Below are 14,039 nucleotides of genomic sequence, written 5' to 3' on the forward strand. Positions count from 1 at the left end.
TTGACAAAGGAGGTAAGAGCATACATTGGAGTAAAGACAGCCTCTTCAACAAATGGTGTTGGGAAAATTGGACAGCTACCTGCAAAAAAATGAAACTAGACTACCAACTTACACCACTCACAGAAAGAAACTCAAAATGGATAAAAGACTTAAATGTAAGCCATAAAACCATAAGCATCTTAGAAGAAAACATAGGTAGTAAGCTCTTTGACATCTCTCGCAGCAATGTATTTGCCGATTTGTCTCCACAGGCAAGTGAAATAAAAGACAGGATAAACAAATGGGACTTTATCAAACTAAAAAGCTTCTGCACAGCTAAAGACAATAAGAACAGAATAAAAAGACAAACTACACAATGGCAGAATATATTTCACACTGCATCTGATAAGGGGTTAATAACCAAAATTTATAAAGAACTTGTAAAACTTAATACCAGGAAGACAAACAATCCAATCAAAAAATGGGCAAAAGAAATGAATAGACACTTCTCCAAAGAGGACATACAGATGGCCAATAGGCATACGAAAAAATGCTCAACATCACTAATCATTAGAGAAATGCAAATTAAAACCACAATGAGATATCACCTCTCACCAGTCAGAATGGTACTCATCAACAAAACAACACAGAATAAGTGCTGGCGAGGATGTGGAGAAAAGGGAACCCTCCTGCACTGCTGGTGGGAATGCAGACTGGTGCAGCCACTGTGGAAAACAGTAGGGAGATTCCTCAAGAAATTAAAAATCGAACTTCCTTTTGACCTAGCTATACCACTGTTAGGAATATACCCCAAGAACACCATAGCACTGTTTGAAAAGAAGAAATGCACCCCCATGTTTATGGCAGCATTGTTCACAATAGCGAAGATCTGGAAACAGCCCAAGTGTCCGTCAGTGGACGAGTGGATTAAAAAGCTTTGGTACATATATACTATGGAATACTACTCAGTCATAAGAAATGATGACATCAGATCATTTACAACAACATGGATGGACCTTGATAACATTATACTGAGCGAAATAAGTAAATCAGAAAAAACTAAGAACTATATGATTCCATACATAGGTGGGACATCAAAATGAGACTCAGAGACATGGACAAGAGTGTGGGGGTTTCAGGGTGGGGGGGAGGAGAGGGTAGGGGGTTGGGGGAGGGGAAGGGCATGAAGAAAATCAGTTAGAAGGTGACGGAAGACAATTGGACTTTGGGTGATGGGAATGCAGCATAATCAAATGTCAAAATAACCTAGAGATGTTTTCTCTGAACATATGTACCCTGATTTACCAATGTTACCGCATTAAAATTAATCAAAAAATAAATAAATAAATTTTTTAAAATCCAGGGAAAAAAAAGCAAAAAAAAAAAAAAACCCAGATGACAGTAATGGATTATAACCCACTGGATAAAATAAGAATCCATGTCTTTACACATATGTATAAACAAATACACATAAATGAGGGAGAGAGAAAAACTATTCCTTCCAAGTAGTGTGCCAGCTACTAAATGTAGAGGGAATGATGAGGTTAAAGAAATTACCAAGGTCTGCTAAAATTAATGTGTAAAAGTTTGATGATGGCATATTTACAGTTTCAAAATATGTAAAATACATAACTACATATTAATTACAAAGGCTATGAAAAATCTGATAGTGGAGAAATCTGGCAGAGCCTACCTTAACCAAGTCATAAGACCTAACATCATAAATGTGGGGACAAACTGGTATTAATCTTCTCAAAAGAACATATCACTTCAGGGGCATTCCTACCAAAATGAATAAACTAAGCCTAGTTTTGGAGAAATACTGGAAAACCCAAAATAAGGGACATTCTACCAAATAATTGGCTCTTATACTTTAAAAATAGTAGGGTAAATAAACACAAGGCAAGGTTGAGAAACTGTCCCAGTTTAAAAGATTCATGACAACTATATCAAGGTATGATCTTGGGCTGAATAATAGACTGGAAAGAAAAAAGCTACAAAGAATATATTTAAAATAATTGACAAAATTAGAATGTTGACTAGAAAATAGCTAACAGGGCTTCATCAATGTTAAATTTTCTAACTTTGATAAGTGTGCTGTACTGATGGAAATGTCATAGTTCTCAAAAAAAAAGTATCTGGGGTAAAAGGGCACAATGTCTCCACTGCCCACTCTGTTCAGGAAAAAAAAATGATAAAGCAGATGAGGTGGAAATGTAAACCGATGAGTCTGAGTGAGGACTTGATGAAAATTCCTTGTATTATTCTTGGAACTTTTCTAAAGTCTGAAATGTCTCACATACACAAAACTGTAAATATATAGATATCATCTAAATAAATATTAAAGCTATGAAAAATACTATATTTTCACGTTAAAATGTTCTATAACAAAACTTAAAAAATTTAAAGTCAATACTACCGTTTCTAATATATTACTAAGCATACTGTTTCATAAAATTAATTTAAAATAATTTATACCTTAATCCCTATATATTCATCTAGAATACTGAGTAAGGTACTTAGCTAAAAATCAAGAAAATAACTACAAAATTCATGTTGTTTCTTATGTCAACATTTCCTTGAAACTGTAAGTATAATTGATTGTTCCTTCTCTGTGCTCCAGAGTACTCTGCATATAAGCTATCAATAAAGCATACTGACTTATTATGTATTATATTAATCATTGATAATAATTAACATTAACATATTAAGTGGAAACTTGAAAATCAATTATATTTCTACATAGTAAGAATAAACAATCAAAAACTGATACTTAAAAAATACACTTATAGGCCCTGGCCGGTTGGCTCAGTGGTAGAGCGTCGGCCTAGTGTGCGGAGGACCCGGGTTCAATTCCCGGCCAGGGCACACAGGAGAAGCGCCCATTTGCTTCTCCACCCCTCCGCTGCGCTTTCCTCTCTGTCTCTCTCTTCTCCTCCCGCAGCCAAGGCTCCATTGGAGCAAAGATGGCCCCGGCGCTGGGGATGGCTCTGTGGCCTCTGCCTCAGGCGTTAGAGTGGCTCTGGTCGCAACATGGCGACGCCCAGGATGGGCAGAGCATCGCCCCCTGGTGGGCAGAGCGTCGCCCCATGGTGGGCGTGCCGGGTGGATCCCGGTCGGGCGCATGCGGGAGTCTGTCTGACTGTCTCTCCCTGTTTCCAGCTTCAGAAAAATGAAAAGAAAAAAAAATTTTTTTAAAAATACACTTATATGACCTGTGGTGGCTCAGTGGATAAAGCGTCGACCTGGAAATGCTGAGGTCACCGGTTTGAAACCCTGGACTTGCCTGGTCAAGGCACATATGGGACTTGATGCTTCCAGCTCCTCCCCCCTTCTCTCTCTCTGTCTCTCTCCTCTCTCTCTCTCTCTCTCTCTGTCTCTCCCTCTCCTCTCTAAAATGAATAAATAAAAAAATTTAAAAAAAAGAAAAATACACTTATAATAGCAACAAAAAATATAAAATATTTAGAGATAAATCTGAGACTATATAAAAGCAATGAAAAAGAATAAAATATTACTGGGAAAAATTAAAGACCTAAACACACAGACAGATAACCTCATCCATGTGTTAGTCTAAATATTATTAAAATGTCAATTCTCCCCAAATTGATCTATAGATTCAAAGTACTCAAGTAAAATTCCAGCAAGCATTTTTGTAGCTATTGACAAACTGATTCTAAAATTCATCTCTGAGGAAGAACAAAGTTGGAGGGCTGACACTGACTGATTTTGGAATTATCATAAAACTATACTAATTAAAACAAAAAAAAAGAATTAATAAACTAAACCACAAAATTGGAAACTTCTGATTTTCAAAAGTCGCTGTTAAGATAACAAAACGATATGTCACAAATATCTGATAAAGGACATGTACCCAAAATATATACAACACTTTCAAAACTCAACAATTTTAAAAAATGGGGAAAAGGTGATTTCGTGTGTACAGCTGATATTAAAACTTGCCTAATTTTACACCTTCAAAACAAAGTTTATTGTATGTTAATTATACTTCAGTAAAAGTTTAAAAATGTACTCTAACTCCCTCAAAAAACTGTCAGCTCCTCAAGGGCAGGAATTACCAATTATTAACATTTGTGTCTACAATAGCATCTTGTAACATAGGAATATAGAAGCAGATGAGTAAGTAGTTATAGAAACCTAATAATTTACAAGCAAAACAGGAAAAATATTGTATAAACTGAGGTGAAAATAATGAGTCCAAGGCCCTGGCCGGTTGGCTCAGTGGTAGAGCATCGACCTGGCATGCAGGAGTCCGGGTTCGATTCCTGGCCGGGGCACACAGGAGAAGCACCCATCTGCTTCTCCACCCTTCCCCCTCTCCTTCCTCTCTGTCTCTCTCTTCCTCTCCCGCAGCCAAGGCTCCATTGGAGTAAAGTTGGCCCAGGCGCTGAGGATGGCTCCATGGCCTCTGCCTCAGGCACTAGAATGGATCTGGTTGCAACAGAGCGACGCCCCAGATGGGCAGAGCATCGCCCCCTGGTGGGCATGCCGGGTGGATCCCGGTCGGGTGCATGCGGGAGTCTGTCTGCCTCCCCATTTCCAGCTTCAGAAAAATATGGGAGGCCCTGGCCAGTTGGCTCGGCGGTAGAGCGTCGGTCTGGCATGCGGGGGACCCGGGTTCGATTCCCGGCCAGGGCACATGGGAGGAGTGCCCATTTGCTTCTCCACCTCCCCCACTCCTTCCTCTCTGTCTCTCTCTTCCCCTCCCGCAGCCGAGGCTCCATTGGAGCGGAGATGGCCCGGGCGCTGGGGATGGTTCCTTGGCCTCTGCCCCAGGCGCTAGAGTGGCTCTGGTCGAGACAGAGCGACGCCCTGGAGGGGCAGAGCATCGCCCCCTGGTGGGCAGAGCATCGTCCCTGGTGGGTGTGCCGGGTGGATCCCGGTCGGGCGTATGCGGGAGTCTGTCTGACTGTCTCTCCCCGTTTCCAGCTTCAGAGAAATACAAAAAAGAAAAAGAAAAAAGAAAAATATGGGAAAAGAAAAAAATAAAAATAAAAAAAATAATGAGTCCAGAAAATTCACATTTATAGAGAGCGAGGCAGGGTAAAAAGAACACCACACTGAGATCAGGAGATAGGAGAAAACCAAGTGAATCCTTAAGTAACCAAATCTTATTAGACTTCATTTCCTCATCTAAATTCAGGCTTGTTAATAATTCTTATCTTGTTTCCCTAATAGAATTGCTTGGAAAACCAAGTAAGATGAGTTTAGAATCCTCAAAACCGATTTTTCCATCTTTAAGGGTGTTTGCTGTTTTGCGCTCTCCAAAAGCTGTGTTTAACACCCAGTGAGCATCCTCACAATCCTGTCCTCTCATGTTTACACCCAGAGGAGCCGGCTGCCGAGAACACGGCAGGAATGGTTTCCCCTGAATTTTTACAAATGTATCTGGATTTTTTATACTAGATTAATTATTTTACTACTGAAATTTTCTGTGGCAGCTTTCTTATCAAATCATATATCTTGTTCTCTTGCAATGATAATGGCTGTTCTAGAATTGTTTTTATTGTTATTACTGTAATGCTCGCTTTAAATGAAGCACGCCCAAACCCCAAAGAGTCACCTTTCAGCTTAGAAGAATTATCAAACCTCAGAAACACCCAGAGGATCAGCAACAGCTATTGTGAAATGGAAGCAGCAAGAGCAAGCACCGAATTACAGACCTTTTCAACCCCTGTGAGCATTGTTTTAAATAGAAATAAATTCTGGCTTTAAAAAAAAAACAAATATAATAAAAACCTTTTAAACCATAAAGAAGTTAGTATTGGTGTCATTAGACTTAACTTAGAAACATGATTTCAGGTTTGTGGGGTTTAAAAGCAGCCTGGTCTAATGGCGTGACTGGGAATAAAGGTAGCCAGAAGAGTTGCTGCCCCAGGATCACAGAAAACAGAGGGTAACACTGTCTGGGTAAAAGTATGCACCCTTTGCATGACCTGTTTCATATTCATTAAAAGTCCGATACTAACCAGATGACCCACAATGATGATAAATTTAATTTATTTCCAATTTCTCAAACTCTTCTACAGATTCAGGCAACACAATCACAGTCAGTAAGCCTAGAGAAATCACTGAAGGAATGACATTGATCAGGCAGAGAGACTGCAGTACACGGTTAAGAGTCTCCTAATAACGGTGATGGCAGAAATCCAACATCAAATAGAAGATGAAATGGCCATTTCCATTAAGGGAACATCACATCACAGATATTAATTAGAATGCTCTATAATAGAGTTAAGAGGATGTGGGGGAAAAATGCTGAGTTAAAAGTCACCCCAGATGTCCTTAGCCTGGAACAATTAGAGATATGAAGGTGAGTCATGGATCTACAATTTTCCATTCATTTCACAATGCCTGCAGGCAAGTTAGAGACCAGACATAAATCCACAGTGATGGGAGTTTTTAGGTTCAGGATAAAATATCTTTAAGAAAAGAAAAAGCCTGAGCAGGCAGTGGAAGTGAATAGAGTGTTGGACTGGGATGCAGAGAACCTAAGTTCAAAATCCTGAGGTTGCTGGCTTGAGCATGGGATCATAGACATGGCCCCATGGTCACTGGCTTGAGCTCAAAGGTTGCTGGCTTGACGCCCAAGGTCACTGACTTGAGACCAAGGTCACTGGCTTGAGCGAGGAAGGTGTCACTCGCTCTGCTGTAGCGTCCCCACCCCCACCCCGGGTCAAGGCACACATGAGAGAGCAATCAATGAACAACCAAAGAGCCACAATGAAGAACTGATGCTTCTCATCTATCTCCCTTCCTGTCTGTCTGTCTCTATCTGTCCATCTCTCTGTCTCTGTCACCAAAAAAAAAAAAAACCAAACCAGAAAGCAAAGAAAAAAATTTCTACTGTTTACCTTTTACAGGTAAATTATATCCTTTATTTACAGCAACATTAACAATAGATGGTAACAGACTTAACTCCTTTCCTAGTGCAAGAGAAATGAAACAAATCATCTTTGAGTTAAATGCCAAGTATTCTACCAATACTTTTATTTCAATGATGTACAGTTGACTGTTGAACAATAGAAGGAGGGGGGTTAGAGGTAGCAATCCTCCTGCAGTCGAAATTCCACATATAACTCTTGACTCCTCCAAAACTTAACTATTAATAGCCTACTATTGACTGGAATTATTGATAACATAAACAGTTGATTAACACATATTTTGTATGTTATATGTATTATAAAATGTATTCTTATAATAAGGTAAGCTAGAGAATAAAATATTAATAAAATCATTAGAAAAACACATTTACAGTACTATACTGTATTGATACTGTATGTTGATGTATCTGTTTTTTAGGTTTGTTTGGGGTTTTTTTTGATAGAGACAGAGAAAGAGTCAGAGAGAGGGACAGACAGGCAGTAAGGGAGAGAGATGAGAAGCACCAATTCTTTGTTGTGGCTCCATAGCTGTTTATTGATTGCTTTCTCATATGTGCCTTGACGGGGATAGGGAGTGGGGTGTGTGTGCTACAGCAGAGCGAGTGACCTTTGCTCAAGCCAGCGACCATGGGGCCATGTCTATGATATCATGCTCAAGCCAGTGACTTCAGGGTCTCGAACCTGGGTCCAATGTTCTATCCACTGTGCCACCGTGGGGTCAGGCACTTACATAATCTATTTATAAAATGAATCATCTGTCTAGCATATTGTCTTATATGATACAAAACACTGTAGTTGTTATACGTATTACTAACACTAGACATCAAAAAGTAAAACATGAAAAGATAATATAAAAAATAAAGAATGATCTCATCCATTGATGATAAAGATTGCTTTATGGTAACCTAGTATAATTGATGTAATTGTCTCATAGTAGTAAGAAAAATCTCTAAAAATTTTTCTGATACATTTATTTTTTTAAATCCATGTATAAGAGGACCCACGCAATTCAAACCTGTATTGTTCAAGAATCAAAAGATTCACCTTAAAAATTGATGGCATATTTTTCTAAATCTCCAGTTCAAATCTAGCTTATCTGCTAAATATTAAAAAATTACTTTAAAGAATTATTTGATACATCCAAATGCTGGAAACAGTCACATTCCATACCTTCTGAGCTCTCTAAAACAGTGTAAGACCAATATTCAAAGTACTTACTTGCTCAGGAGCAGATTTATGATAATTTAAATTTTTGTAATGTAATTCCTTGTACTCTCTTCTCCCCTCATACCTTCCAATGGCTTTCTCTGTATCTGCGTCCATAATACACAACAAATAAATATAACTAAAATAGTGAGTTGAGATAGCACTGAGAATATAAGGGTTTTATCTTTCCATTTCATCATAATTTGGAACATAATCTCTATCCAAAAAATAATTCTTTTGCCAAGAAACCATTCTTAATTTTCTACATAAACTATAAGTTATTATTTTTTGTCTTACCACATCAAAACAGCAGTCTCACAATATTATAAAAAATAACAAAGGATATCTAAATGATGTGGAATAACGTGTTAAAAGCCTTTTTACCAACAACTACTTATAGAAGATAAAAATGTATCAGCAAAAATGATGAAATAAAAACCTCTGAAAATTCTCTCCTCCATAAAAGCACTGGTAAAAATTGAGAATCAACATTTTCTGAATTGTGGGAGATAATCAAAGGCTTGATAAAAGAAACTTGGCTGAATTTTGGTATAAAAAGTGAGTTTTGTGGTGTTTTTAACTTGCCCTATGCCTAATCTACTCTCCAAAGCTCTGTGGCAGGTGCAGGAGGAGGCCGAAGATCTCTCAAAGCCCCACTCTCAGATTGGTCATCCTATAACCTGTCTCGTGGTTCCCTAGAAGACCTCACTCACAAACTCCCTTTTTGACCTGAACTGGAACTTTCCCAGTAAGGAAAGCCTAATCTCCAAGATATTTGCTGAAACAATTATAAGCAATCATTTAACACTATGGTTGCCTGAAGCAGTAAATAATAGTTGTGGCAAACAATAGACTAAAAAGTTTCAAAGAAAAAGCTAAGAAATAAGGTGTTTATAAAGGGCTTTGAAAAGTTTTAAGTATCCCCGGGAATGCAGAAGGCTACACATATGCCCATGGCTATCCACATGTTCAAGAAAAGAACTGAGAAGGTCCTGAGATCTCTTCTCTGTTTGCTCTTGGGGCTCTGCGTAAGCAGCCTCGAGGAGAAGTACCAAGTACAAGCAGGAAGTATCAACTGCATGATGGAGTGTTAGGTGAGACCCAACAGCACACACAGCCCTTTGGCAAAAATTGAGATTTAGTGGTTCTAAGTACTTAAGGGAATCTGTTCAATCATTAGCTGACCACTAATCTAACCAAGCAGAGACTTCAGCGCCCACACACAAAAAGTACAGACTTTACAGAATTAGTTAAGAAAAATAAATAAACAAACACCACCAAACAGCAACAAAAAAACATTCTAGAGGAAGGAAAAAATCTGATTTCAAGAGTTACTACATTATTTAAAATGTCCAGTTTTCAACAAAAAATTGAAACATGCAAAGAAATAAGAAAATAGGGCCCATACTAAAAAAAAAAAAAGAGTAGTCAATATAGTGACTGTCCCCAAGGAGCTCAGATGTTGGACTTACTAAACAAAGGCTTGAAATCAACTATTTTAAATATTCAAAACAAAATAAAGGAAATTATGTTTACAGAACTAAATGAAAGTCTAAGAATAATGCCTTACATGATACTATCAACAAAAAGAAATTGTTTTTTAAAAAAAAAATAGAAATTCTGGAGTTGAAAAATACAACTGAAATAAAAATTTCACTGGAGGGATTTAAAAGCAGATTAGAACAGGCAGAAGAAAGATTTAATAAACTTTAGATAATCCAGTCTGCAGAAAAGAAAAAATAAAGAATGAAGATAAATGAACACAGCTTCAGAAATTAGTGGGACAGCATTAAATGTGTCAACATATGCATAATGAGAGTCCCAGGAGAGAAGGGTGAGGGGCAGAAAGAATATTTGAAGAAATAATGGCCAAAAATTTACCAGATTTATCTAAACATTCAAGAAGCTCAGTGAACTCCAAATAAGATAGCCAAATAGGATACCTAAAGACATCCTAATCAAGCTATTGAAAGAAGACAAAGAGAGAATCTTTAAAGCAAAACATAAAATTTAGATAATTTCCTGAAGGTTGCATACGAATGTATCTGAGGCAGAGTGTGGTTTCAAAATGAGATCTCAGAGTTTTAGTTTTGTCATGCACCTCTTTGGAGGTGGATCAGTTGAGTATACATTAGCTGTATATAACTCAAAGGGGTTACTTTTCATCTCATTGTAATCTTTGGGACTAACAATTAAATCCTCAAACCCAGTTGAATGTTAAGTCCCCTACACTAATCTCAAAGCAGCAATAGATTCAAAAAGGAAACAACAAATTCTCTTTTGCAGAGAGTGATTATGGCTTTTATGTGAAAAGGTTCTTTTAGGTACTTGAATAAAAGGCTTAACTTCCCTAAGGTGACTGATTTAGAGTTTCTATGACTTAATCATTAATTTTTGTAGCTCACTCACAAGAAAATACTGAGATATAATATCTCAATAGAAAAATACTTAAACAAAGAAAAATAAAAACCCAAAGTATGACCATATTTTCCTCTTTTTCTTATTACCTTAAATAAAGGACAAGTAGCTAGGATAATCATACTTTTTCTCTTATAATTAGAAACTACGACCCTGGCTGGTTTGTTCAATGGTAGTGGGTCGGCCCAGTGTGTGGATGTCCCAGGTTTGATTCCTAGTCAGGGTACACAGGAGAAGTGCCCATCTGCTTCTCCACCCATCCTGTCACCCAATCCCCCTTCTCTCTTGTTCTTTCTTCTCCTCCCATAGCCATGGCTGGATTGGTTTGAGTGCATTGGCCCAGGCGCTGAGGATGGCTTTGTGGAACTTCACCTTAAGTGCTAAAAATAGTTTGATTGTAAGCATGGCCACAGAGCACTGGCCCCAGACAGGGTTTGCTGAGTGGATCCCAGTTGGGGCACATGCAGTAGTCTGTCTCTCTATCTCCCCTACTCTCAACTTGGAGAAAGAAGAAGAAAAAAAGAAATTAGCATTACTGATTTATTTCTATTCTTTAAAGCTCACTGTTATACTGATCCTTTCCAAACACAGTATGATTTTTAGATTTATATAGTACCTTCAAATAGAAATATAACAAATACCTTGGAAATATAATGAAGGAATAATAGAATACATGCTCAAAGTCCTATCATTTTCTTCTTTTTAGGGGCACTATATCATAAAAATTTTAAATGGAGGATAATGAATAGTTTTTACCCTTGTTCCTCAGATAACAATGCCTAAGAAAAAAAGTGGGGCTAAAATGTCTTAATTAAGATTAGGAAAATAAGACTACAGTTGAGTGGCTCTGGCCAGTTGGCTCAGTGGATAGAGCTTCAGCCCGGCATCTGGACATCCCAGGTTCAATTCCCAGTCAGGGCACACAAGAGAAATGACCATCTGCTTCTCCCCACTCCCTTTCCCCTTCTAACTTTCTTCCTCTCCCACAGCAAATGGCTCAATTTGTTCAAGTGTGGCCCCTGGTGCTGAAGACAGCTCGGTTGGTCTGAGCATGTCAGCCTCAGGTGCTAAAAATAACTTAGTTGATCCAAGCATCAGCCCAAGACATGGGTTGCAGTCAGGGCACATGTGGGAGTCTGTCTCACTACCTTCCCTCTTCTCACTTACAAAAAAAACAAAAAAACTACAGTTGAGGCCCTGGTTAGAGCATCCTTCTAATATGCTTAGGTCACAGGTTTGATACCCCATCAGAACACATACAAGAATCAACCAATGAATGTACAACTAAGTTGAACAACAACTTTCCCCGCCTTCCTTTCCTCTCTCTCTAAAATCAATCAATAAAAATAAATTAAATAAATAACCTACAGTTGATCTTTGAAAACACAAGTTTGAACTGCATAACGCCATTTATGTGTATTTTTTTCAGTGAATATCAGCACTGTTTTTGATTCCTGTATGGGAGTCCACAGATGCAGAGGGCCAACAGTATGCATTGTTATACACCATATATATAGAACACTTGAGTACCCTTTGATTTTGAGATCTGCGGGGGGGTCTTAGAACTAATACCAAGGCACAAATTAGGTTCTGGGAGAGTATAAATTATATGTGGGCTTTTGACTGCAATGTGTGGGCGGTGGGGTCGGTGTTCAAGGGACAACTATGTAACAATTTCAAAAAAACAAGTATAAATTAATGAATAACAATACTGGGACTAATGCCTATGATAGAAAAAAAGTGTATCTGGGTGGCTTTTAGTCTTCATGATACATAATTTATAGATGGAAAAAACTACCCCATTGTACAGATTTCCCAAAACTAACCTGTGATGATAAGACACTCATTGTGATCCAGAACCTCAGTAAAGAGCCGTGAAACAATCAACTCGGGGTTGATTAAAAAGCGAATTTCTTCTTGCACAAGTCCTGCACTGGTCACACCACCTCCAACAAAACGGTTTGCAAAATCCACCTATTTGAGAAAACATGGCACATTAAATGATGATCTAAAATACCTACATATATGATAAAAAAGTACACTATGTCTAAGCTCTAATTTTGCTTTCTTTCTCATATAAATCAATCCCTAAATTAGTAATCTTATCAAGGAGAACAGACGGTGTTTCACTGTACTCTTCCATCTCACTGCAGTTAACTAACATCCTTGCATATTTCTTGGGATCCCAAAACCTTGGAAGAAATGTGGAAAATGGAGCTTTTAGGCAAAAGTCTCTATGTAATTATAAAGAATTTTGTTTATATACCTTTTTTTGTTCTCCAATGGCCACAAATCAAGAAAGGTTTTATCTGGAAAGGTTTCAAGATCATTTTCCTACCATTCACTACTCAATCTCCATTTATGTATTCCATTGACTTTAAGATAAGTATACCTTTCTTATATAATATGGCAATCAAATACCTTGTTCTTAAAGAACTGTGAAGTTTATTAATTGACTTTTTTTAGATAAGCTTTTCTTTGGCAGAAGAATAAAGGGATGGAAATTCTACATATTTACAATTTCATTTAAAACTACACATAAGCTTTCTTTAAAGCAGTAAGATGGGATCCCCAAGCTATTAATGATGAGTTAGTTACATAATCCTCAAGAGAAAGCAAACTCACTATAATTATTTGCTTGTCTTAAGATTATTCAACACTACAAGGTGTTTAACACTATGCTAGGAATTGTGGAGAAATATGTAAGAAATGGTTATGATTTGCCCTAGATTATTTTATTTGAGGAGTGGTATTACATACATATATACAACTGTGTATACATAATCATACACACAAAAAAACCCAGAATTTAGTAAGTAACATGAAAGGCTTATATATGGAAATACACTCCTGTATCTCTCCTCAAATTCCACAATACCACTAAACCAACAACACTTCTGACACCAAATGTGTGGTTTTTCCCACACATCAAACAATTCTGTGACACCACCGAGGTGTCCTGTAATTCAGTTCAGTTCGAACACTATCTACCTGGAGTTAGCAAAGGATACCAAAAGTGAAGGACTCAGTCCTGTAAGACCTCACCCGACTTCAAATGTCAACTTGAAGTCCTAACTTCTAGCTGAGGTTTGATAATCTGCCAGAATAGCTCAGAGAACTCAGGTTAACACTTGATTACATTTACTGATTTATTAAAGAGGATAATAAAGGATACAGGTGAACTACTAGATGAATAGAAACACAGGGCTAGGTGTGCAGGAAGGGGCACAGCACTGTCCCCACAAGTTACTCTCCTGGCAGTTCCACATGTTCACCAACCTACAAGCTGTCTGAATCATGTGCTTTGGGGATGTTTATGGAAGCTACAGCAAGTATGCATGATTGATCATTTATTCAGTCTTCAGTCCTTCTCTCTTTCCCAGAAAATGAGAGGTTGGGCAGAAAGTTCCAAACTTCAAAGCTCGGCTTGGTATTCCTGGTGACTAGCCCCCACCTTGAGGCTAGTCAGGAACCCATTAGATGACCTCATTAGAACAAAAAGACAAAGACACTCCTATCATCTAGACAATT

General features: G+C 37.9%; 1 protein-coding gene and 1 non-coding gene across 7 annotated transcripts in view; one reads left to right on the forward strand and one right to left on the reverse strand.

The window, feature by feature from the left end:
- The window catches only part of PARG (poly(ADP-ribose) glycohydrolase), a 169,656-nt gene that overhangs the window by 72,779 nt on the left and 82,838 nt on the right, over positions 1 to 14,039 (reverse strand). For all 6 annotated transcript variants that reach the window (XM_066242781.1, XM_066242780.1, XM_066242779.1 and 3 more), the window contains one exon: positions 12,335 to 12,482. In XM_066242781.1, coding sequence (XP_066098878.1) covers positions 12,335 to 12,482 — 148 coding nt within the window. The remainder of the gene's footprint in view (positions 1 to 12,334; positions 12,483 to 14,039) is intronic.
- TRNAT-AGU (transfer RNA threonine (anticodon AGU)) lies at positions 2,772 to 2,847 on the forward strand. The gene has a single exon. It is a non-coding gene; the product is annotated as a tRNA-Thr (tRNA).

The sequence above is a fragment of the Saccopteryx bilineata genome, chromosome 9 (genome assembly GCF_036850765.1).
Source record: "Saccopteryx bilineata isolate mSacBil1 chromosome 9, mSacBil1_pri_phased_curated, whole genome shotgun sequence".
In the NCBI taxonomy this organism is placed as follows: Eukaryota; Metazoa; Chordata; class Mammalia; order Chiroptera; family Emballonuridae; genus Saccopteryx; species Saccopteryx bilineata.